The 25,913-nt window shown below is 36.4% G+C and overlaps 1 protein-coding gene across 1 annotated transcript in view; it reads right to left on the minus strand.

The window, feature by feature from the left end:
- Nucleotides 1-25,913, minus strand: part of LOC136032242 (uncharacterized) — a 115,833-nt gene that overhangs the window by 57,578 nt on the left and 32,342 nt on the right. The window contains exon 5 of the mRNA XM_065712473.1: nt 8,870-9,020. Within this exon, the coding sequence (XP_065568545.1) occupies nt 8,870-9,020 (151 nt within the window). The remainder of the gene's footprint in view (nt 1-8,869; nt 9,021-25,913) is intronic.

The raw sequence follows: 25,913 nt of genomic DNA on the forward strand, positions 1-25,913 counted from the left end.
GTCAATTATAAACTTTTTTTAGTTTGTGCGGCCAACCTACTTAGAATTAACTGAGCAGTCTTGCCACGTCTAGTGGAGCTTGGATAAGGGATCCGAATAAACGTCATAAAACTAAACGTCATATTACCGGATAGGCTATCTTAGAAAAACAAAAAAAATTTACTATCCCCGTTTTGTGCCGGAGATGTTTAGATTTAACGAAACTAGCGTCATTAGAAAGTGTTTTTTTTTTTTTTTTTTTTTTTTTTTTTTTTTTTTTTTTTGATTGAACGGAATAGAATTTTCTATTTAATGTTCAGGAAAGGGTAGTCCCTAAAAGTATATTCTAACATACCCACTTGGAAAACATTAAAAATAAAGTCTAAGGATGTATCATGCGAGTAATTTGACAGGTTTAGGAGTTGCCTGTTGTGCTAATCGCCTTGATTGAAAACCGTACTGACACAGGACGTGTTCTGTTTATGTTGGATTAACATTGAATAGACTGCGCTTTGCTTAATAATCAGAAAGATATTACAAGTTGTCATTATTTTACACTAACCTTTCGTTAGCTTTTCGATATTCTGCCACACTCAAGACCCCCGTCAATTTCTACCAAATTGGTTCGGGAGTTCTCTGTGGTGCTAGGAGAATTTGCCATTGCGCATTTTACCAGATCCAAGAACACACTCACATACAGTCGTATGTTACACATGTAAGTAAATTATCGTACTGTGTACTATTAATTTATTAAAATGGCCAGAAATTTGAAGAAACAAGCTTTTTCACACACAAAAAAGAGCACAAATAAAATCAAAGTGAACATATATTTAACGTAAATGACCCTCCCCCTTTGGTGCTCTGTTCATGCAGTTAAGTTCAGCTTAAACTTGACTGACAGCTTATCAGATTGTATCGATTATTATCAATTTTATGATTGTATCAATTTTGGTAAGTACTTGCATTTACTTTCCTACTGTCTTCAAATAATTTTAACTGGAAATTCCGCTGTGAAGATTAGAGAGGTTTAAAAACGCGTTTTTCTTCTTTAAATCGCAATCAACACCGCCCATAAAGAGGGTGTTGGGTTCTTTCTTTCTATCAACTCTACTTTTTAAAACAGTGAAAAACTTTAGCGTAAAGAGCAGGGCGTTGAGGAGGGAACAGTCCCTTTCATATACGGAGCAATTTCTGTTCGTTTTAAGTTTTAATGTCGCTTCTTACTTTCAGTTAAAAAACACATTTTTTAAATAATTTCTGAACGTTTATGAATTAATACATGTTTTGATTTTGGCTCTCCGCACATAAATAATTAAACGAAATTTGCATATTATTTTTTTTGGCTAAATGGCATTCTCATAGTTTTTATCGGAAGATTTTGAGAAAAAGGAGCGAGGGAGGAGGCCTAGTTGCCCTCCAATTTCTTTGTTACTTAAAAAGGCAACTGGAACTTTTAATTTTTTACGAACATTTTTTATTAGTAAAAAATATACGTAACTTGCGAGTTAGCTTACGTAACGAACTTATATATAAGTATGTTTTTATTAAGTTTGTTAGGGAGGTTCTCCCCTCGTCAATACCTTGTTCTTTACATTAAAGCTTAAATTTTATCCCAATTCCTTAAGAATGACCCCTGAATCACAAAGGCCGTAGAATAAATAGTTGAAACTATTCAAAATACTTTAGCGTAAATAGCGAGGTATTAGGAGGAGGTGAACCCCTCATATGCGTCAAAAATTCTGTTCGTTTTAAGTTTTAATGCTGCTCCTTACTTTCAATTGAATAAACTTTTTCATATTTATTTTTTCACTGTTTTTTTAAATAATGCTAGAAAATCCTGCGCCCCCTTCATGGAGATTCTCTTCCCCCATAACAAATTTCTAAATGGAAAGACCCTCCCACGTAACCGCCTCCCCTCAACCCCTCCCTAATCAAACAAATCCCCCTGAAAACATCTCTACACTTCCCAATAACCATTACTATATGTAAACACTGGTCAAAGTTTGCAACTTGCAGCCCCTCCCATGGGGACTGCGGGGGAGTAAGTCGTCCCCAAAGACATAGTTATTAGGTTTTTAGAATATGTTCAATAAAACAGATATCTCGGAACTTGGTCCAGTGACTTTGGGAAAAAAATGAGCGTGGGAGGGGGCCTAGGTGCCCTCTAATTTTCTGGTCACTTAAAATGGACACTAGAACTTTCAATTTCCGTTAGAATGAGCCCTCTGGCGACAATCCGTGATTGCATCCGTGATCTGTCTTCTGGCAAAATATACAAAATTCCAAATGTTTGTAGATAGGAACTTTAAACTTCTACAGTAGGGTTCTCTGATACGCTGAATCTGATGGTGTGATTTTCGTTAAGATTCTATGAATGTTAGGGGGCGTTTCCCTCTGTTTTCTAAAATAAGGCAAATGTTCTCAGGCTCGTAACTTTTGATTAGTAAGACTAAATAAGATGAAACTTATATATTTAAAATCAGCATGGAAATGCAATTCTGTTGATGTAACTATTGGTATCCAAATCCCGTTTTTTAAAGTTTCGGTTACTATTGAGCCGGGTCGTTCCTTACTACAGTTCATTATCACGAACTGTTGACAACAGACGTTATGATTGCAAGAGTTCTGACTTTTTTTCCTTAAAAAAAAATCCTTTTACGATAGTTATTATTTTAAATGATATACCTTACCAAGAGCATCTGCCATCGTTTTAGAATGAACTTAAATAACATGTATTTACGGGGAGGGGAAAGACCTACTGGGCAAAATCCTAGATTGTTTTTTAATTTGTGTAATTACAGATGAAAGTTGGACCTGTGTCTCTTCAGACCTCCCTACTCCCGTTTCACAAATTCCAACATGGTGCACAAATTTTGACTCGTGGCCATCCAGGGAATATTTAGTGGATGGAGTCATACATTTTTAAAAGTTTGACCATTAAGATCTTAATATGACAATACAGTGTAATTTCCACCAAATTTTGTTTCTGATCATAATTTCAAAGCAGAAAGCTGGTCAAACAACATCTAAAACTTCTGAGCTTGCAGACAGCATTGAGAACATTCTAATCTATTCCAGAATCAAAACATATTAAGAAAATGTTTCAAAAATAGTGTTTAGTTTTGACAAAAGCTGGTAACTAAGGATTTCTGATGTCGTTGATTAAAAATCTAAGACTGGTGTTTGGTAATGGTGAGATCAGTGTCGCTCATGAATTTTTAAATCAGTATGGCTAGAGAGCTCTAAGCGAAGCCCTGGGCCATAGAGATTGTTAATATTGCATATTATATATACATATATATATATATATATATATATATATATATATATATATATATATATATATATATATATATATATATATATATATATATATATATATATATCTTCTATATATATAAAAATAAGTTGTCTGTGGATCTGTGGATCTGTGGATCAGGTGACGTCATGTTTCGGCTGACGTCATGAAATTAGTTGCCATCATTTTTGCTTTGAAGGTGACGTCATTCAAGTTATATAAGACATATGTTCGCGTAGAATTCTATTAATGTTTAAGTTTACAATGACTGATGAAGATGCTCAAAGAGTCTATGCCAAAAAACTTGCTGCTGATAGAGAAAGTCAGAAAAGAAAGCGTGCCGAGGAACTACCAGAGCAACGCGAAAGCAGACTTGCTGCTAAAAGAGAAAGTGAAAAAAGAAGGCGTGCCGAGGAATCAAAAGACCAGCAGGGAAACAGGCTTGAGGCTGATAGAGAAAGAAAGAACAGAAAGCATGCCGAGGAACTACCAGAGCAACGCAGAAGCAGACTTGCTGCTAAAAGAGAAAGTGAAAAAAGAAGGCGTGCCGAGGAATCAAAAGACCAGCAGGGAAACAGGCTTGAGGCTGATAGAGAAAGAAAGAACAGAAAGCATGCCGAGGAACTACCAGAGCAACGCAGAAGCAGACTTGCTGCTAAAAGAGAAAGTGAAAAAAGAAGGCGTGCCGAGGAATCAAAAGACCAGCAGGGAAACAGGCTTGCTGCTGATAGAGAAAGAAAGAACAGAAAGCATGCCGAGGAACTACCAGAGCAACGCAGAAGCAGACTTGCTGCTAAAAGAGAAAGTGAAAAAAGAAGGCGTGCCGAGGAATCAAAAGACCAGCAGGGAAACAGGCTTGCTGCTGATAGAGAAAGTAAGAAAAGAAAGCGTGCCGAGGAATCAGAGCAATCTGAAAGTTATCGCCTGGCATTCAGGTACAACCCAGTCGATGATTATAGCTTGAGTAGATGTGTTCAAATCGGGACAATGTCTAAAATTTGTCCCTATTGCAAGGCCTTGAAATTCAATGGTGAAACAATGGGAATGTGTTGCGCCTCAGGAAAAGTTAAACTTCCTCTATTGGATGCACCACCAGAGCCATTGAAGACTTTCCTTACTGGAACTACGTCAGAATCTAAACGTTTTTTGTCAAAAATCAGACAATACAACTCATGTTTCCAAATGACGTCGTTTGGAGCCCAAATCGAAAATCCAGATCAATTTATGTCTACTTTCAAAGTAAAAGGGCAAATTTATCATAAAGCAGGGTCCCTTCTACCATTCTCAGGCGAGAATCATAAATTTTTACAATTGTACTTCATCAGTGATAGAAATTCTGAATTGAATGCACGTTGCGAAATTTCTCCCAACGTTGAAAGGACAATCGTTTCCCAATTGCAACATCTTTTCCACGAAAATAATAATTTAGTGCGTCTGTTCAAAACAGCCATCGATTTGATGCCTACTGATACTCATAAAATTGTTATTTCCGCTGACAAAACGCCTCCTGGCCAACATGTGCGTAGATACAATGCTCCGACTATCGACGAAGTGGCAATCGTTATGGTCGGTGATCAGTTTTTACCTCGAGATATTATTCTACATAAGCGAAACGCTCAGTTGTTAAGAATTGCTGAAACTCATCGATGCTACGATGCCCTACAATATCCTATCATTTTTTGGGATGGAGCCGACGGCTATCACTTTAATATTAAATTGATGAATCCAGCCACTAACAAAGAAATGAATAAGAAATGCAGTGCAATGCATTATTATTCCTATAGACTAATGATTCGGCAGGATGAAGAAAATTATATTTTAAAATGCCGTGAATTGTTTCACCAATTTGTCGTGGATATGTATGCTAAAATTGAATCAGAACGTTTGCTATATATCCGCCTGAATCAGACCAAGCTCCGCTCTGAACAATACATTCATTTGCGAGATGCAGTTATAAATGACGGTAATATCACAAACGTTGGAAGATTAACAATTTTACCTTCGTCATATGCTGGCAGTCCCCGTCATATGCATGAATATGCTCAAGATGCTATTGCGTATGTTCGTCTCTATGGTCGTCCAGATTTATTTATTACATTTACATGTAATCAATCTTGGGACGAGATACTGCAGCTTTTACTTCAAGGACAATCGGCGGTTCATAGGCATGACATTACGGCACGTGTCTTCCGGCAAAAGTTGAAATCACTGATAAACTACCTTGTAAAACATGAAGTGTTTGGGTCAGTGCGATGCTGGATGTACTCAGTGGAATGGCAAAAACGAGGTTTGCCACACGCACATATAGTAATCTGGCAACATAAAAAAATTACTTCAAACGAAATTGATGATGTGATTTCCGCTGAAATACCTGATAAAAATGTCGATAAGGGGTTACATGATATTATTGTAAAAAATATGATTTATGATACGATAATGCATTGTGTCGATAACAACGTTGGAGAAATTTTCTTTTTGGATGCGCCAGGAGGTACTGGTAAAACGTTTGTGATAAAACTGATTCTGGCATCAATTCGATCTAAAAATGATATAGCGTTGGCAATTGCGTCGTCCGGAATAGCCGCAACATTGCTGCCTGGTGGAAGAACTGCTCATTCCGCTTTGAAATTGCCTCTGAACTTGCATTCTACAGAAACTCCCACGTGCAATATTTCCAAATCATCTGGGATGGGTAAAGTATTGCAGCAATGCAAACTTATTATTTGGGATGAGTGCACAATGGCACACAAAAAATCGCTCGAGGCTCTGGATCAATGCTTGAAAGATTTGCGAGGGAAGTCGAAACCCTTTGGCAGCACCTTAATATTGCTTGCGGGAGATTTCAGGCAAACATTACCTATAATACCTAGATCAACTCCTGCAGACGAAATGAATGCTTGCCTGAAAAATTCTAATTTATGGGCACACGTAAAAACATTAAAATTAACTACAAATATGCGTGTCCGATTGCAAAACGATGACTCTGGTCAAACATTTTCAGATCAATTGCTGGCAATGGGAAACGGAAAGCTCCCAGTAGACTCAATTTCAGGACGTATACAACTACCTGCTGATTTCTGTAATTTAGTGACGTCCAAAAATGAATTGATTGAAAAAGTATTTCCGAATATTCTAAAAAATTATAAAAATAATAAATGGCTAAGTGAAAGAGCGATTCTCGCACCCAAAAATATAGACGTCCACGAAATCAACAATATTGTTTTGACCAAGATTCAAGACCAGGCAGTCCTTTACAAGTCAGTCGACACAGTTTTGGAACCAAATGAAGCGGTTAATTATCCATCTGAATTTTTAAATTCCATAGATCTTTCAGGGTTTCCACCACACGTGCTACAACTAAAAATAGGCGTACCAATAATACTTTTAAGAAATATAAACCCACCAAAGCTTTGCAATGGCACTCGACTTGCCGTAAAAAAAACAATGGAAAACCTAATAGAGGCCACAATCCTGACAGGGCCTTTTGAGGGTGAGGCTGTTCTTATTCCTCGCATTCCCATGATTCCAACAGATCTGCCTTTTCAATTTAAAAGATTGCAATTCCCAATTCGATTAGCATTTGCAATCACCATTAACAAAGCTCAAGGTCAATCATTAGAAAAATGTGGTATTGATCTTAATACTGATTGTTTTTCCCATGGACAATTGTACGTTGCATGTTCGAGGGTCGGTAAACCTGACAATCTATTTATATGCAGCGAGAATGGACAGCGAAGAATGTTGTATATTCGCAAGTTTTACGCAGTTAATTTGTATTTCGGAACCAAATGAAGCGGTTAATTATCCATCTGAATTTTTAAATTCCATAGATCCTTCAGGGTGTCCACCACACCTGCTACAACTAAAAATAGGCGTACCAATAATACTTTTAAGAAATATCAACCCACCAAAGCTTTGCAATGGCACGCGACTTGCCGTAAAAAAAAAACAATGGAAAACCTAATAGATGCCACAATCTTGACAGGGCCTTATGAGGGTGAGGCTGTTCTTATTCCTCGCATTCCCATGATTCCAACGGATCTGCTTTTTCAATTTAAAAGATTGCAATTCCCAATTCGATTAGCATTTGCAACCACCATCAACAAAGCTCAAGGGCAATCACTAGAAAAATGCGGTATAGATCTTAATACAGATTGCTTTACCAATGTACAATTGTATGTTGCATCTTTGAGGGTCGGTAAACCTGACAATCTATTTATACGCACAGACAATGGGACAGCGAAGACTGTTGTATATTCACAAGTTTTACGTAGTTAATTTGTATTGTATCTATCTATCTATCTATCTATATAAAAACGAGTTGTGTGTATGCATGTTTGTTTGTTTGTAAAAAGAGCGTTTGCATATGACGTCATTATTAGTACATACGGCTTTGTATATGGACAGACAATGGGAAAGCCAAGAATGTTGTATATTCGCAATTTTTACGTAGTTTGAAACACATATATAAATCTATCTATATTCACAGGTGGGACACAGGGACATTATTAGTACATACGGCTTTGTATATGGACAGACAATGGGAAAGCCAAGAATGTTGTATATTCGCAATTTTTACGTAGTTTGAAACACATATATAAATCTATCTATATTCACAGGTGGGACACAGGGACACAACTACAATGGCGCGTAACTAATATGGCGCGTAACTAATATGGCGCGTAACGACTTACGCGCGCGGGGGGGCTTGGGGGGGCGCGAAGCGCCCCACCAACTAGGTGTTGGGGTGGCGCGAAGCGCCACCCCAACAGCTAGTATATATATATATATATACAGCTAATATATATATATATATATATATACAGCTAATATATATATATATATATATATATATATATATGCAGGCCTAGAGTTGGTCCTTGGGTCAGTGCCTTCCCAACACCAACAACCACCTCCTCGTCCCGTACTTTACTTATAAATGAATATTCTACCTCTTCCGACTTTTGCCTCATCAGAAATCATTGTTGAAGCAGTAGCTACAGCCTAGCTAAATTCTAAAAAAATAATTAAATATTACAAAAGCCTTAATATCCCCTTTGCTCACAAAACTAGAGGGGCAGGGTGAAAGGAACTCAAGTCCCAATTTCCTGGAAATATCGAAGGATATTCAGCTCAGGCAGTGTTACATGTTACACAGAAGCACATAGAGGTACCCCAAAGATCGGACTAAAGTATCCACCCAGGGGAAGTTTTTAAATAGTTAACTTTTCATCTTCCCACCCCCCTACACCCCGAGAAATTCTCTAATAACAAATGGTTCGGATACTCGAACTAAGGCTTGGATTTAAGGGCACCTATGAATCCTAACATTATCAGAATGTACCCTAATACTCGTATATTTAGGGATGGGGTTCAAGGCTAGGGTTAACAACAACCTAACTTCTTTAAAAATCCGTTAATATTTGTCAACAATTCTTATATAATTCATCCTTTTTTTCTTTTTTTACTGTTTTGATAGTTTTTTCCCTTCATAATCCGCCCTAGCGAGATGAAACAATTTCTGTAAACGTGCCTGTGAAGATTCCCATGATATGGCAGCTCCATGGTTCAAAAGGCACTCATTCCTATTACCTGAGATCTTGGAGATTCCAGATTCCAAGAAGTCTTGGAGGAATTCCTTCAGTTACAGCAAATTTCCAGTCCCTCAAGTGTAATCTGACTAGTCCAGGACGGAGACGACTCCGAGGGGGAACACTGAGGAGAGAGGCGGTAAACGGTTGACCTAAAAATCAATAGTTTATTATAATCAATGGAATAGTACAAGAAGCTTTCCACGTGCCAATTAAACTGAGAGAAGGGAGAACTCGAGGACAAACTTGGAAGGGACTTTTAAATTCTTTTCAGGTCTCTTACACAGCAAAATACAAAATATACAATCTCGACAAAAGATAATACATAGCAAAGTAAAACTGACCTCTGTAAAGAAACAACAAAGCTTAAAGAAATGGACTAGAAAAATGTACACCGACTTAATATTATATTCAAAAGAAACATAATTATGATAAAACAAATAAAAGGATTCAATAAAAATTAAAAAACTAATTTATTTGACCTCTGGAAAATCTGTAGTATAGATTGACAAAACAGCATGGATTCGACGGTACAGTATAGATTCTATACTATCCCGTCAAAGCACATTTCTGGGTCTTGCAGCCTGTTATAACCATTAATTGATAATTATCAGGAGATTGTATCTAAATATCTAACCAAACGTGCATCCTATAAATAAAGTCAGTTCTTTAAATTATTTGATAAATGATAAAACGATAATGAGAAAATAGGCATATTATATACAGCCTCCTAAAATGGGAACGATAGACCATAGACAGGGGGCATAGACATGTATTACATGAAGATGTCTAACAGGACACAATATCTATGTAAAAGTACCATATCTGTTTTTTGGGATCCTTCGGGGCGTCACATCGCTCCGATGCATACATTTTTTTATGCTCAGCAGTGAAGATGACTTAAAATATAAAAATGACTTCTGTTGTCTAATTTAGTTGGCCACTCTGTCCCCATGAATCAAAACAATTTCTCTAAACAAAAGCTTTCAGCAATTGCGTTGGCTATAGGAAGATTAGCCTACACCAATAGAAAACTCCAGACAGAAACTTTGTCAACAGGCATCAACATTCTGGGTTGTTTCTTGTTTACAGACACATTATTCATGGCCATGAGCAATCTGCACTTAAAAGCCACGTATATTGCAATCCTACTCTTTCTGCGTAAAGAGCCAACGTTACACAAGTGCTAAAGATTTTATGCCGATCTTCCTTTGCCAACATTTAAACCTAGATGTTTGAAAAAATCCAGCTACTCGTGGGAATCAATATAAGCATTATGTCCCTTGATAGTGAACTAGTTGTGGCAGTTTGCATCCCCATTGTAGGCACCCATCTATTAAGCCTTAGGTTGCCTACATGGGAAAAGTTGCACGAGCCTCCTGAAAACGACCGGGGTATTTGTGTTATGTGTTGTGTTTTCTTTGTTCGCCGTTCTTTTTTTTGCCGTAGAACTGGATCAGAACTATTGAATCGAATGGAAGAGTCCGCCAACGGAAGAGTGCACCCATGAAGATGATGCCAATCAAATATTGTCAGCACAGATAACCTATAAACCTTAAGAGCCCCAAATGGAGTCATCCCACTCGTTTATATAAACGTATTATGTTCATTCCAAAACAGGCCATGCTGTTGACACTGTCATTCACACTCAAGCACAAATCACAAACTCAATCTTGTAATCAACCTCACGCTTATAATCCCACTCTTGCTTACTCTAACAACTAAACTCAGATTCATTAACTCCTAAACTTAAGTCAAATTTACAATCACTCTGTCAACAACTCTCACCCTTAAACACAGTGATACTAACGCACTCAAAATCAGACTGGCTTCATGCGCACAATTTGTTGAAAGATGAACATGTTGCGTTAGGTAGATAGTATCCACTATGATTGGGCTGGGGGAACTCACGCCTTAGGGTCTTATTTGGGGCTCCAGGCCACACCAGATTATCTGTCCTCACAATATTCCGTGGTTTCTGTATTTCTGGGAGTAGTCCCTCATAAGTGCACTCTTCAGTGTGAGCAATCCTCTGTGGTGCTGTCTTCCGCGTGTGCAATCTTTGGCGGGTTTCATCTTCTATGTTTGCAGCTGTCTGGACACCTAATAACTTGTAAAGAAAAAGATGATGAATGCTGTGTCTGAAACGTGGGTAAAAAAGGAATTTAACAATTTTTCAGATTCCACCAACGGATTAAGGGCAACAAATCATACATAATATATCTAATCTAAAATTCGTCTTTGCCCAAAATTTGTTTTGGTTTCGAATGGAATTACAGTGTGTATACATCTTGTTTACGGTGGGGATGCTCACCAATTGAAAATTGGATGTAATGTCGCATACTTTCAATTCTGTCGTTTTAATTTTGTAACTTCATCTACAACCAAATCACTAGAGTTTACATTCATATCCGGCTTGAGGCATTGCAGATTTAAGATGGTTATGTTCTTTATGTTGTACGAAATGGAAAAAAAAACTGGTGAAAAATTCATCACAGTATATTGCACAGAAGATAAGTATTTTACCGTAGTCGGTAAAAAAGATAAAAATCGCTAACAAAGTAAACTGAATTTCGGTTAAAGTAAACAAAACTGAAAGTGATCCTCATTTTCTCTAAAAAAAGAAAACAAAATCTGTTCAGTGTTTTACTTAGTTCCTCATCTACTGTAGCTAAAAAGGGGCATGTAATTAGTTTTCACTTTTTTTTACATTTTTAGAGCGTCGTCAAGCCTTTGAAATTTTTAATAGCATATATCCATTACTTTATTTGGACACACATTCAGTGACTCAGCCAACAAAATTAGCGTTGGCAGAGTGAGTCACTAAAAACTTTTGACTGATAGACTGAGTGTTCTTGTCACCACACCATCTTTCAGAAGTGATTTTTGAATCTGAAGCAAATCTGATGGGATATAAGAGTTAGTCCTAATTATGCCTATTGTTAGAAAACAGTGTCTGTTTAGCATTTAGGCAGAAGAAGGAGGGGGCTTGTTAATTTTTTACCATAAAAACATCTAGCGGATGAGGTTGTCAGGCTTGAACAAAACTTGGTGAAAAGTAGATAAAAGTACGTAAATTGTGGCTTTTGGGTATCCAGCCATAACATGATCTCTGCACGAGGGAAAGAGGTGAATCCCTATTACAGCATCTGCCAGCAAGTGCTGTCGGATCTCTTTTGGGATCCAAACCCGTTCCAATAAATGTGTAAGAAGGAAGGGGCGGGTTCTTAAATTCTTGCCATCAGGATATCTAGCAGAAGGGTTACTGAATCTCAGCCAAGGTTGCCAAACCTTAATAAAACTTGTCGGAAAGTGCGTACTGATATCCCAGTTATGCCTTTTGGGGTTCAGGTTTTACTCAACATTTTTGAAGTACCGAAAAAGGATTGAGGTTCGTAAACCCTTGTCATTAGGACATCTAACAAAAAGGGTTATCAAAATTCAACTAAACTTGGCTGCAAGAAATAGTAAGCACCCTAGCTATCCCTTTCGAGTCCATAACCACTCTCCATTCTTTGGAGGAGAGGAGGTCTCCTAAATTACTTGTCTTTACAGCATCTAGCGGAAAAGGGTTATCCGAACTCAGCAATACTTAGCTACGAGTTAAACTATTTGCATTTTTACGAGTCCTATTTGCATTTTTTTTTAATTGGTGCCCGATCTGATCTATGTGTATGTGGGTGTGTGGGGGGGGAGGGTCACTAAATTCTTGTCATCACGATATCTCCCACAATAGCTGGTAGGATCTGAATCAAATTTGGTGGGGAAAAAAAGCTAGGGACTCAAATCTTCTCTAGGTCGGGTCCGATAGGCTACTACCACTGTAATGAAGGAAGGAGACGTAAATTTGGGCAATCAGAATATTTAAAAGAGCAGTCATGAATTTTAACAAACTTGGTAGAAAATGAGGGGTCATTTCAGGGTCAAGATAGAATTTGACTTCTAAATGGTATGTGTTTCCTTCAATCCAGCAAAGTGTTAGGACATCCAGCAAAATATTTCTTTGGATTTCAACACTTGATGAGAGATAATAACTCGTGCCCGTATTTGTTTTTGTTTTTTTCGTGGGGATCGGGACCAATTTCAGGACCAAAAGGGATTCAACCTCTATGGGGAAGGGAAAGGGATCCATAACTTTTTTTTGCCCGGACATCTATAAAATAAAATCGGATTCCCAACAAATTTGGTGAGACGTAAAATCAGGGCTAATAGCAGAGCTTTTGTAGATTCTACATTTGATTCGAACCTCTGTTGGTAGAGGGGACAAGAGTTTCCAAAATCTTTAATCATCAGTTTCATTACTAGGTTGCCTACACTGGCAGAATTTAGCCGAAGCTGGTCAACTGTTTTAGATATGGTTTCAGAGTCCACCACGACCCTTCTGAAGGAAGAGCTAAATCACTGTCATCTACATCACTTAGATTCCAGTTGATTGAGGTAGAGATTAGCAGCCAGAGATTTAATTGTTTCTTAGGAGGTTCGAGTTCAATCTTGTGGCCTATAGCTTTGATATGAGCTTTACATGTCTCATCCAAAAAACAACTGCTTTACAGTCAGTCTAAGGCCACAAGATATGGTTCAGTGGCATTGCATGGTTTCTCGAAGAATAACTCTGGGTTCACACACATGTTCACACAGGAGCAAAAATCGCCCATCGCAGCAATTTAGTTGCCAGTTTGAGCAATTTTAGTTGCTCCGTTGAGCAACTTCGCAGAGTTGAAAAATTCAACTTCAATCGGGCGACGAAGCAATTTTTATAGCGATTTTTGAATTATCTCTTTATTAAGTATCTGATTAGTGTTTTCATACAAAAAAAAAAAAAAAAAAAAAAAAAAAAAAAAAAAAAAAAAACAAAAAAAAAAAAACACACTCAATAAGATGATATCCTGACTATGAAAAGTTAGCAATCACTTTGTCTAGGAGTTATCATCAATCCAAATCAGTCATCACTAAATAATGTGACTATTTTCTAATTTGTAATAATCAAAGAAAAGCTGTGGACACCACCACCATGATTATCTCGAGAAAACTTGAAATCGTGCGAGACATGACTAGGAAAGCTTAGCTTGTAGTGTTTTGTTGGGCTTATAAATAATGATTTTAGTACCAACTTCCCTTGTTTGAATTTTAATCTTGTTTAAGAACGCCACCTAGAAGGGAGGGGTAAGTGCTACTGAATGCTTTATTTTTACCATGATTGGAAAGGACGTATTTATCATTTTCCTATTTCTACATATTTCTTTATGTCATCTCGTTTCCCAAGGTGCACAGTTGACCTCCCCCTACCGCTGCCAATGATCCTGTTGGTATCGAGAGGTTGTCGTCTTTCAGAAATCACATGCACCAGTTGGTGCATGCCAAGCGTGGTAAAAGAGTGCCAAACCTGGCGTAACTGTGCCAAGCGTTGCGGTAAGTGTGCCAAGATCGGGGAAACTGTGCAGCCCACGTGACACTTTAACATGTAAATTTTTGGAACTTTTGACATTTATTTTTTATTGCTAAATTTTATTGAGGGTGAACACATCTTCTTACGATTTTTTTCTGAAAAAAAATTAGATGTTTTTTTTTTATTTCAGATACAACTTCAAGAATAGACGCAGTGCATTCATTGCAATGTTTCATACAGAAACAGTGCAATCATTGAAGTGCATTCATTTTATCCTTACGACATGCAAGTAAAACTTATTCCTGAGCTGCCTAGTAACGCGAGAAATGGAACATACAAGTTTGGGCAAAACAATTGCCCCAGGTTTTGTCAGGCTTGATGTGACAGCCAGCATGATCGCTCTTACTTTTTGTTATATCCGACACAAAATAATAGTGCCCGAAGGACCCTCCTAAAGTGTAATCAGTGAGATCCCTTGATTCATTCCATAAGAATATGATAGGAAGAATTTTGGTGTCTTAAGTGCTTAAATCAGACAAACATATATACAATTATAAATCTCTAAAAATACATAGATAATTCAACCCGTACAGACATCAGCTCTAAAGTCAAGCTCGAGCCAGACGAAACCCAACCCAAAAACATTCAACCCACCTGAAGTTCAACCAAACGAAACTAAACCCGGGTAAAATCCAACTAAAATAACAAATCGAGAAAGTTCAGTCCAAGCAAAACTTAGGCCACTAAAAATTCAACCAAAGTGAAATCCCTCTCAAGAGAACTTCATTCAAGAAAAATCTAGCCCCAGCAAAACAAAAACCCTGACACGTACAAGCTAAGCGACAATCGCCCGAACAAAACCCTACCAAACTTTAGCAAAATCCACCGTACGCAAAACCTTGATTTGTTGAATACAGTGTATTTTGAGTTTTTCCGGACCAAATTTCCCCGGATAAAATTTTGTGCGGGTTGAGCTTGACGGATTCGCATTGGTTAAATTTTGCAATAGAAGTCTCATGTGGATCGTATTGAAAGGGATCCGTTTATAACGTTTTTCAGAACATTACTTCGCAACTTCATTTTACGAGTTTATATTCAAAGAAAAATAAATCGTTAAAAGCAACTTTTAGGATTTTGTTTTTGCTGTCAAATTCTGTTATTGGAGGGCAGTCACGTACGTAGCATGGGGGGACATTCATCGTTTTGCCACCTCCCTCCAAAAATTAAATTTTATACATTTTCAGATAACTTGAGCTGTCTTTTACGCACTTTTTGAAGCTACTCCCCCCCCCTCTCTGAAAATATGAGTACATTCCTGACTTAGGTGATGTGGTAAAAATAGATTAAAGCAGTAACCTTAACATATTAAATAGATATACTTATAAACAGTAGGGTTATATAAAAATATTATCAATCAAGAGGATGATGGAAGACAAGCATCTGGAGGCTTAAACGGATTCGGAAGTGACGGCTCAATTTTCCCCACTTCAAATAGGCTAGTGAAAAATGCAAATAAACATCCGTCTGAGAAGAGACATAGACCAGAGATTTTTGTTAGCATAGTTTGGCTTTTATGTCCTTTAAATGGGGAATAGTTTATTTCAATTGGTAGATGATACTCAATCCCTAGAATTCGCTCGGATCGACCGTGTGATAATTGAGCATTTATGAGGCAATGATTATTTCATCGGCGACATTTACAACAATTCTTTAACTGGTGTCTCGGCTATACCGTTGAGATATTTGATATAAAGGATTATAAAGTAGTATGTACTCGCTAAAATATAATTTAAATGAGGATCCATATCTAACAATGCAGAGTCTTTGCAAAAGACTTTATAATTATGAGGCATTAAGCAATTTTTTATATGACATTGATAGCTTTCTTAATGGAATATCTACCATCTAGGCGTATCGTATGAAAAATAATCAAGTATTATTTTTTTCTCAAAGCGTAATACTAGTTTAAGTACTTATTCTTGAAAACAGAAGCTTAAATGGCGAGGGCCATTACTAGTTGAAATTCTAATTTTATTTGCCATGGACAAATAGAACAGCGATGAATTGCGGCTTACATGTCATAAAATTCAAATTCTGGATGCTTTATGTTCTCATACTTAAATAAAAGGGACATTCCTCTACAAAAACAAGCGAAAAAACAACTATAAAATTCATTTTTATAAACATCACGTTTTGGGTTCTAAAAATTATTTAAATGACTTACGTGCCTACACGTAAGTCATTAATAGGAAATCCGGAAATCCTCCAGCAACAGGTTAATAGGAAATCCTCCAGCATAGTGCAAACAGGAGGGATTCCCTCTAAGAGCAGTAGCCTACGAAGCAGTGGTGTTAGTAGAGAGAAGAGACAATTTGTCCTTCCCCGTGATTTTTCGACCACCCCCTTGGTTTTGAAAAATTTCCATGGGGTCGCTATAATAGCCTACTTGCGTATTATAGCGACCCCACTAAATAAGTGAAGTTATGTTAATCCTGATGAAATATACCACAATATGATGAAAATATAATGCTTTATTAACAAAGTTATGAAAACTACAAGAAAGGATTATAGAAAGTGTGACGCCTAGAACGCATTATACTATATACCTTACCTAACATAACTTAACCTAGCCAAAATGTCAACTCTATACATTAAATATCTAATTAAAATATACCTACAACTTAGTTTTTTCACTGAGCCTAAGCTAATTGTTTCCGTATACAGACAGCTAAACCAGTTTTTCTCAGATCTAACAGATATGCTCAGATCAAGAACTTGAAGGGGGTCGCTATAATACATGAGTGCAATTCCCTTTTTGATAGTTTCACTGCATATGGCGTTTTGGAATTTTCACTGGAAACAAAAACACGGAAGTGTGCTTACATTTCCATGAATTGACGCCACTGATCCGAAAGACCCCAAGGGGAAACATGGAAAATTTCCATGTTTGAATTCCCTAACACCCTAAAGATTCAAAAGGAACGCCCCTAAAGATTTCTCTAACTTCCCTAAAGAATTCCCTAGCACTCTAGAGATTTTAAAGGAACTTCCCTAAAGATGTCCCTAACTTCCCTAAAGAATTCCCTAACACTCTAAAGATTTTAAAGGAACTTCCCTAAAGATTTCCCTAACTTCCCTAACACTCTAAAGATTTTAAAGGAACTTCCCTAAAGATTTCCCTAACTTCCCTAAAAAATTCCCTAACACTCTAAAGAATTTAAAGGAACTTCCCTAAAGATTTCTCTAACCTTCAGACATATGTGCAATTGTAACTTTACAGCAGATCAACCAAAACCAAAACACTTTCCCAGAATAAAAACCGCTGCACTATACCAAAAGTCTTTCCGTAAATTGTGCGCATGAAATGACAATGATCACCACTAGCGAATTGGTTGAATTAGTTAACCATATCGACACTATCTAGAACAATAATCTTTTTTTGTTGAATTAGATTGTCTACATTTACACTTTATCTTTAATTGCATGAATAACAATGCGATTTATGCAACCAGGGATGATTGTAACGAGCAAGAGAATTAACAGGAACTCACACACACGGTGCACGGCATCGAAATTGTACCAAGGACATCAAAATGAAAACACTTTTTACCCCATGGCTCCATCTTAGGTCTTTTCATACCTGAAAATCCAAATTTTCCACCATTTTTCTTTTGGTTATTACAAAATTATAAAGATTACGAAATTCATGAAGTTTTGGGAGTTTCATCCTTGTTGCCACTGAACCATGAAAAAATTAGCGCAAACTAATTTAGTAAAATTGACAGTTCTTTCCGTTAGTAAAAATTTGAACACCGACGCAACAAAAATTCAAACAACAGATAATCAAAATTAAGTAATAAAAGTGATATTTCTGGGATCATAAGAAAATGAGGATTCTCTTTATATCTCAGTTAAGTTGAAACGCTAAATGGATAAACCTAACAAAATAGGAGAATTAGTCTTTCTAAAAAAATGTTCTTGTAGGCAAGTCAATTAGTTAATAATTAGAAGTATTCTGTCTTAAATATTTTAACATTAACCATATTATTACATAGCTTAGATCTTTAGCTATTCAACCATACATAAATTTCTTTTCAATTCCTGTTTGGTAACAAGATTACAGGGTTATATTCTTAAATAATTTGGTACTTATGTATTATACCGCCAACAATCAAGAAGTAAAGCTACGTGAATCCTAATGAAAAATACCAAAGCATGAAGAAAATATAATACTCCTGAAACAAAATTGGGCTATATATTTGCAAATTAGGGGGAGGAAGTAACCTAACCCACCCCCTCCCCCTAATGTGCAGATACATAGCCCAAATTATATAGTTCCAATGTATTCTGACACCCGCCACTTGTTTTCCACTGAGCGTAAGCTAATTGTTTCTTAATACAGAAAGATAAAACCAGTTTTTTATCAAGTTTTACACAGCGTAAACTTCAGTGTTGGCGGTATAATACATAAGTACCCATAATTTTACTCATTTTAACCATTGTTTTATTACGCAGTTTACTCCCAATTAATGCTAGTATTTGTCTTTTGCTACATTTTTAATAATTTTCAATCTTGGCGTCCTCTAAGTGTTAATAGGAGGTTTTTGTACACTGAGGCTTTTTTCTTTAATTAAATGAAAAAAAACTAGTTTTTTTTTAACTGAAAGTAAGGAGCGACATTAAAACTTAAAACAAACAGAAATTACTCCGTATATGAAATGGGTTGTCCCCTCCTCAACGCCTCGCTCTATATGCTAAAGTTTTTAATTGTTTTAAAAAATAGAATTGTGGCAAAGAGTCAAACTTTAGCGCAAAGAGCAAGGGATTGCGGAGGGGACAACACATTTCAATACGGAATAATTTCTGTTCGTTTTAAGTTTTAATGTCGCTCCTTACTTTCAGTTTAAAAAAAAACTAGTTTTTTTTTATTTAATTTCTGAACGTTTTTGAATTAATGCATGTTTGATTTTGGCTCTCCGCACATAAATTATTAAAATGAAATTTGCATATTAATTCTTTTTTTGGCTAAATGGCTTTCTCTTAGTTTTGATCAGACAATTTTGAAAAACAAGGGATGGGGAAGGAGGCCTAGTTGCCCTCCAATTTTTCGGTTACTTAAAAAGGCAACTAGAACTTTTAATTTTTAACGAACGTTTTTATTAGTAAAAAATATACGTAACCTGAGAATTAACTTACGTAAGAAACTTTTATATTCTTATAATTTTATTATGTATATGAGGAGGTTTGTCCCCGCGTTAATACCTTGCTCTTAAAACTAAATCTTAAGTTTGTCCCAATTCTTTAAGAATGACCCCTGACTCAGAAAGGCCGTAGAATAAATAGTTGAAATTACTAAAAATACTTTAGCATAAAGAGCGAGGTATTTATCTCCTCCTAAATACCTCGCTCTTTATGCTAAAGTATTTTTAGACCCCCTCATATGCGTAATAATCGTTGTTCGTTTTAAGTTTTAATGCTACTCTTTACTTTCAATTGAAGACTTTTTCATGTTTTTTTTCATTGTTTTTTTATAGAAATACTAGAAAATCCTGCACCCTTTTCATTGAATTTCTCTTCCCCCATGACATATTCCTCCAAGGAAAGATCCTCCCACATAGCCTCCTCCCCTCAACCCCACCCCCCAAACCAAAAAGAAAAATCCCCCTGAAAACGTCTGTACACTTCCCAATAACCATAACTGTATGTAAACACTGGACACAGTTTGTAACTTGCAGCCCCTCCTCCAGGGACTGTGGGGGAGTAAGTCATCCCCAAAGACATAGTTATTATAATTTTTGACTATGCAGAACAAAATGGCTATTCCCAAAATTTTGATCCGTTGACTTTGGGGGAAGATGAGCGTGGGAGGGGGCCTAGGTGTGCCCTCCAATTTTTTTGGTCACTTAAAAAGGGCACTAGAACTTTTCATTTCCGTTAGAATGAGCCCTCTTGCGACATTCTAGAACCACTTGGTCGATACTATGACCTCTGGAAAAAAACAAAACAAAACAAAAAAACAAATAAACACGCACCCGTGATCTGCCCTTCTGGCGAAACAATACGAAATTCCACATTTTTGTAGATAGGAGCTTGAAATATTTGCTATGAGGTTCTCTGATACGCTGAATGCGATGGTGTGATTTTCGTTAAGATTCTATGACATTTAGGGGGTGTTTCTCCCTATTTGCCAAAATGAGGCGAATTTTCTTAGGCTCGTAACTGTTGATGACAAAGACAAAATTTGATAAAACTTTTATATTTAAAATCAGCATGAAAATCCGATTCTTTGTATGTATCTTTTAGCATCAAAATTCCGTTTTTTAGAGTTTCGTTTACTATTGAGCCGGGTCGCTCCTTACTACAGTTCGTTACCACGAACTGTTTGAAAACCGAGTTCTGGGGTTTTCCTAAAAAAAAAAATATTTCAGACAAATATGGTTGTGTAAGTTTCCACTAAACCAATTTAAATAATTGGATTTTTATTTTCACTGTCCTTGGTAGTTTAAACAAAGTTTTCCCCGCGAATTTATATTCTTATGGCGAGCAGACTGTTGGCTGTAAAAACACTACACAAAAAGACGTTCATGAGGCACGCTATTTCACTAACGCGTATAATAGTCATAAATAAAATACATCCTAAAGGTGAACTCAACCAAACAGAAGTAGCAACAAAGGGTACGCATTATGGTTTCTAGAAAACCTGATTGACTAATTCATGTTCGACAAAAACCCTGTTAAAGAACCCAAACAAAGCCAAATCAATATCATGACTAGACATGCAACAATTGTTTGAACAATGAATGCCTTTCTGGATCAGCAACTTCAAACTCGCCAGGAGGAACAATCTCATTCCCAGCTGTGTGCATATAAACCAGGTGCCGCGTTTGAAGGGAGCACGCGTGATATTTCAGCAAGCTGAATATTTAGTCCCCAGATTACTGACAACAATGAGCAGTAGCACCTGCATCTCAGATTATTTGTTTGCATTTGCGGTATTACATCAACTAAAAAGTTGCGCTCAAACACTAACACTTGGACCGAAACTATTCTTTGTTTTGTATTTGCACCATTACTGTTGGAACTAAGCAGCCAGCATTGGGTATCAAGTTTCAATTTAGTTTTACTATTTAATCATACCCTCATCTTTGTCACTGGAATTCATTCCTTCTGATTCCATTGATTTCTTCCAGCCAAATTGAGGGCAATTTTCAAGAGAATAGAAACGACTCTAGTCAATTGTTTTTTTTTGGAGGGGGCCATACTTATTTGTGGTACCTTATAGTATTTTAAGCTTGTTAAGCTTAAAAGAAAAGAAGACGAATTATATTAAATAAAACAGTTCGTGGTAACGAACTGTAGTAAGGAGCAACCCGGCTCAATAGTAAACGAAACTCTAAAAAACGGAATTTCGATACTAAGAGATATATCAAAAGAATCGGATTTTTATGCTGCTTTTAAATATATAAGTTTCATCAATTTTAGTCTGTGTCATCAAAAGTTACGAGCCTGAGAAAATTTGCCTTATTTTGGAAAATAGGGGGTAACACCCCCTAAAAGTAATAGGATCTTAACGAAAATCACACCATCGCATTCAGCATAGCAAAGAACCCCATAGAAAAAATTTCAAGGTCCAATCTACAAAAATGTGGAATTTCGTATTTTTTGCCAGAAGACAAATCACGGGTGCGTGTTTATTTGTTTGTTTGTTTGTTTTTGTTTGTTTTTTTTCCCCAGGGGTAATCGTATCGACCAAGTGGTCCTAGAGTGTTGCAAGAGGGCTCATTCTAACGAAAATGAAAAGTTCTAGTGCCTTTTTAAGTGACCGAAAAAATTGGAGGGCACCTAGGCCCCCTCCCACGCTCGTTTTTCCCAAAGTCACCGGATCAAAATTTTGAGATAGCCATTTTGTTCCGCATATTCGAAAACCATAATAACTATGTCTTTGGGGATGGCTTACCCCCCACAGTCCCTGGGAGAGGGGCTGCAAGTTACAAACTTTGACCAATGTTTACATACAGTAATGGTTACTGGGAAGTGTACCGACGTTATCAGAGGGATTTTTTTGGTTTGGGTGTGGAGTTCAGGGGAGGGGGCTATATGGGAGGATCTTTCCTTGGAGGAATATTTCATGGGGGAAGAGAAATTCAGTGAAAAGGGCGCAGGATTTTCTAGCATTACTATTAAAAAAAAAAACAATGAAAATATAAACATGAAAAAGTTTTTTCAATTGAAAGTAAGGAGAAGCATTAAAACTTAAAACGAACAGAGATTATTACGCATATGAGGGGTTCTAAAAATACTTTAGCATAAAGAGCGAGGTATTTAGGAGGAGATAAATACTTCGCTCTTTATGCTAAAAAAATTTTAAGTAATTTCAGCTATTTATTCTACGGCCTTTCTGATTCAGTGGTCATTCTTAAAGAATTGGGACAAAACAAGATTTAGTGTGAAGAGCGAGGTATTAACGAGGGGACCAACCCCCTCATATATATAATCAAAAATATAAGAATATAAAAGTTTGTTACGTAAGTTAATTCTTAAGTTACGTATATTTTATATTAATAAAAACGTTCGTTAAAAATTAAAAGATCTAGTTGCCTTTTTAAGTAACCGAAAAATTGAAGGGCAACTAGTCCTCCTTCCCCACCCCTTATTTCTCAAAATCGTCTGATCAAAACTAAGAGAAAGGCATTTAGCCCAAAAAAAAAATCAATATGCAAATTTCATGTTAATAATTTATGTACGGAGAGCCAAAATCAGACATGCATTAATTCAAAAACTTTCAGAAATTAAATAAAAAAAAAACAGTTTTTTGAAATGAAAGTAAGGAGCGACATTAAAACTGAAAACGAACAGAGATTACTCCGTATATGAAAGGGGCTTTTCCTCCTCTACATCCCACTCCTTGCGCTAAAGTTTGATTCTTTCTCGCAACTCTACTTTTTAAAGCAATAAAAAACTTTAGCGTAAGGAGCGGGGTGTCGAGGAGGAAAAGCCCCTTTCATATAGGGAGTGATTTCTGTTCGTTTTCAGTTTTAATGTCGCTCCTTACTTTCATTTCAAAAAACTTGTTTTTTTTTATTCAATAAAACAAAGAATCGACATCTTAATACATAAACAATTAGGACGTGGGGGGAACTAAGTCTCAAAGTCCCTTACCTATGCATATTGAATGAAAATGCCCTAGGTAGCAATTAAAAAGGTATAAACTTCTTCCTGCTAGAGCTTAGATGACAAGGAGAATCACAATGCAATTCAAATACCGTTTTTGGTATAATTAATAAAAAAAAAACCTTTCTGAGGATTTTCACCGACAAGCAAAAAAAAATGTACCCCCTAGATCACATTGCCCTCCCCCCTATATTTTCGTGAACTGACTCTCCTGTAACCGGTACACTCATGATAATTGTGACACAGGAGCAACGCTTTGGTTTTGCTATTTTTTTTTTTTTCCACCAATTTCAGTGAATTGCTCGAGAATAGCAAGGGTCTAACCTCTGCATGAGGGCAACAAGGATGGTTTTGAGCTTAAAGTGTGTAAACTGTTTTATTTTCTGTGTTTGGGACTAAGTCAGAAAAAAAATCACATATAACTCCCGGATTGTAATTATTGTTTTACATTTACCCCAAGGGATAGTTTTCTAATTTTCGTTGTCTTGATTGGTATCTTGAATTTGTTTTTCTTCATGTTATCACAAACAAAAACACTATTAGTAATAGTTTTATTTCCATGATAAAACTTAGTTTTGAAAAGAACCATTTGAAAATTGATTTTTTTATGTTTTATTTTAATTGGCATAGTTTTATTATGTCTCAACTGCAAGCGTATTTGCACTTTTTTCCAGCTTCACTATTTAAAAAACAAAATGTTTGGCTGGAATTTAACTTTTCAACAGAAATAACTATGGTTTTATCGAAAAGATCTTTTTTAAGTGCATATTTGTTGTAATAGCGCTTTTAAATAAATGCATGTTTAGGTTATCTATAAAAAGAGTTGTCTTAAAAAATTCTCACCACAAACAGTGGCGACAATTAGCGGAGGGAGGGTGGAGGGGGCAACCCTGGATTTTGAAAAAAAAATTGTTTTCTGGCATTCTCATTGAAAGTAGGTTTTTGGTACTTAATTGAAAAACAACAAACGTTGCCCCCCCCACTACATTTTGAAAAACTCATTCCCGCCCTAAATTCCGCTACTGGTCACGAGTCAACAACACAACCAAAATCGTTTCAAAAAATGTGATGTCTTCATAAGGGTTTCCTTGGCCAAGCCTAAATTCCCTGTAAGTTCCAAAGCAATGAACGAAAAATGATTTATTACGCCACGATTTGGAGGAGAACAATCTTTGGCCTCTTTGGCCCATTTTGGAACATCAAGAATCAATACAAATATTTTTTTGTTTTAAATTCGTCCCTTCATTGAGGTTGGCCTTGTCAAGTCTACAGTTGTTTTTTCTTTTGTTTCAATATTTTTTCCCACTCAGACTTCTCCAAACTAGACTTGTATCTAGGCCCTTTTTTACCCTGGAATGAACAGACTTCATTTTATTGTGGATAGTCTTTTTGTGAAAAAAGTAAATTATAACCAATCCTCCAAATCGAAGGGCAGAGGGATATCCATAAATACTGGATAGTAACCTGCAAGGCCGTATCCAGGGGTGAGAGCTAGGGGGTTTGAACCCCTCCTCCGAAATATTTGTCCAACTCGTAAAAACGTACCAAAAGTAAATTTAAACCAATTTTTTTGCGTTTTTTAAAGTTTTTTGGTAACTTCGTCCCCGAATGTCTTATACTCCCTCCCCCTACCTGCAAAAAATACATGGATATGTCCCTGGTAAACTGTCCATTCTTATTTTTCAAGCCTCGGTCACCATTGAAACCGTACACTATTTACTTACAATTCGTTAATACTAACTGTTTGATACCTAATAAAATTAAATTTATGATCGTTTATGAGCGGAAAAACTTTAGGATTTTTAATTTAATTTTAGTTTAATTTCTTAGTTCAAGAGATTTTGCTTTGTTGCTAGTCACTGTTAACTCTTGCTTTTTTTGTAAAATGTTGCACACTATTGCAACACAGTTCAATCCTTTAAGTTCATCAGATTTAGAGCTATTAAATAGTATTCATTCCTGACCTAGTTTCAGGGAAACAACATTGAGGTTTTATCATCAAATCTAACATAAGATCTTGGCCATGAAATTCCTTCCCTGGGGAAACTCAACAGAAAAAAAAACCCAGCAAGTTCAGAAATAATTTCACGACGGTACAACTCCCTTGAGAATTTTTTGGTCATAGAACCATAATGAATTTATTCTTATAACTGGATTAAAATAAAGATTAAAATAAAGAAGATCCAGAAGGCAACTACACTAAGATCAAATGCAGGGATTTGAAACTATATTTGCCGGGTTCAACAATTAGGCTACTCAGCGCCTGAATAATGCAAATTAACAAAATGAAATCAAAGCATAAAAATAATTGGATTCTCGGGCTTCAAAACGAATCCAATATAACCTTAATAGTACCTCAGTATATACACTCATTAACTGCTTTCAAGGTCGTATTCGGGGGAAGGGTTAGGGGGTTTGACCCACCCGCCCATCGAAATGTTAGTCCAACTCGTAAAAAAGTAATAAAAATTCATAAAAGCACATTTGG

This window comes from Artemia franciscana, chromosome 10 (genome assembly GCF_032884065.1).
Source record: "Artemia franciscana chromosome 10, ASM3288406v1, whole genome shotgun sequence".
Classification (NCBI taxonomy): domain Eukaryota; kingdom Metazoa; phylum Arthropoda; class Branchiopoda; order Anostraca; family Artemiidae; genus Artemia; species Artemia franciscana.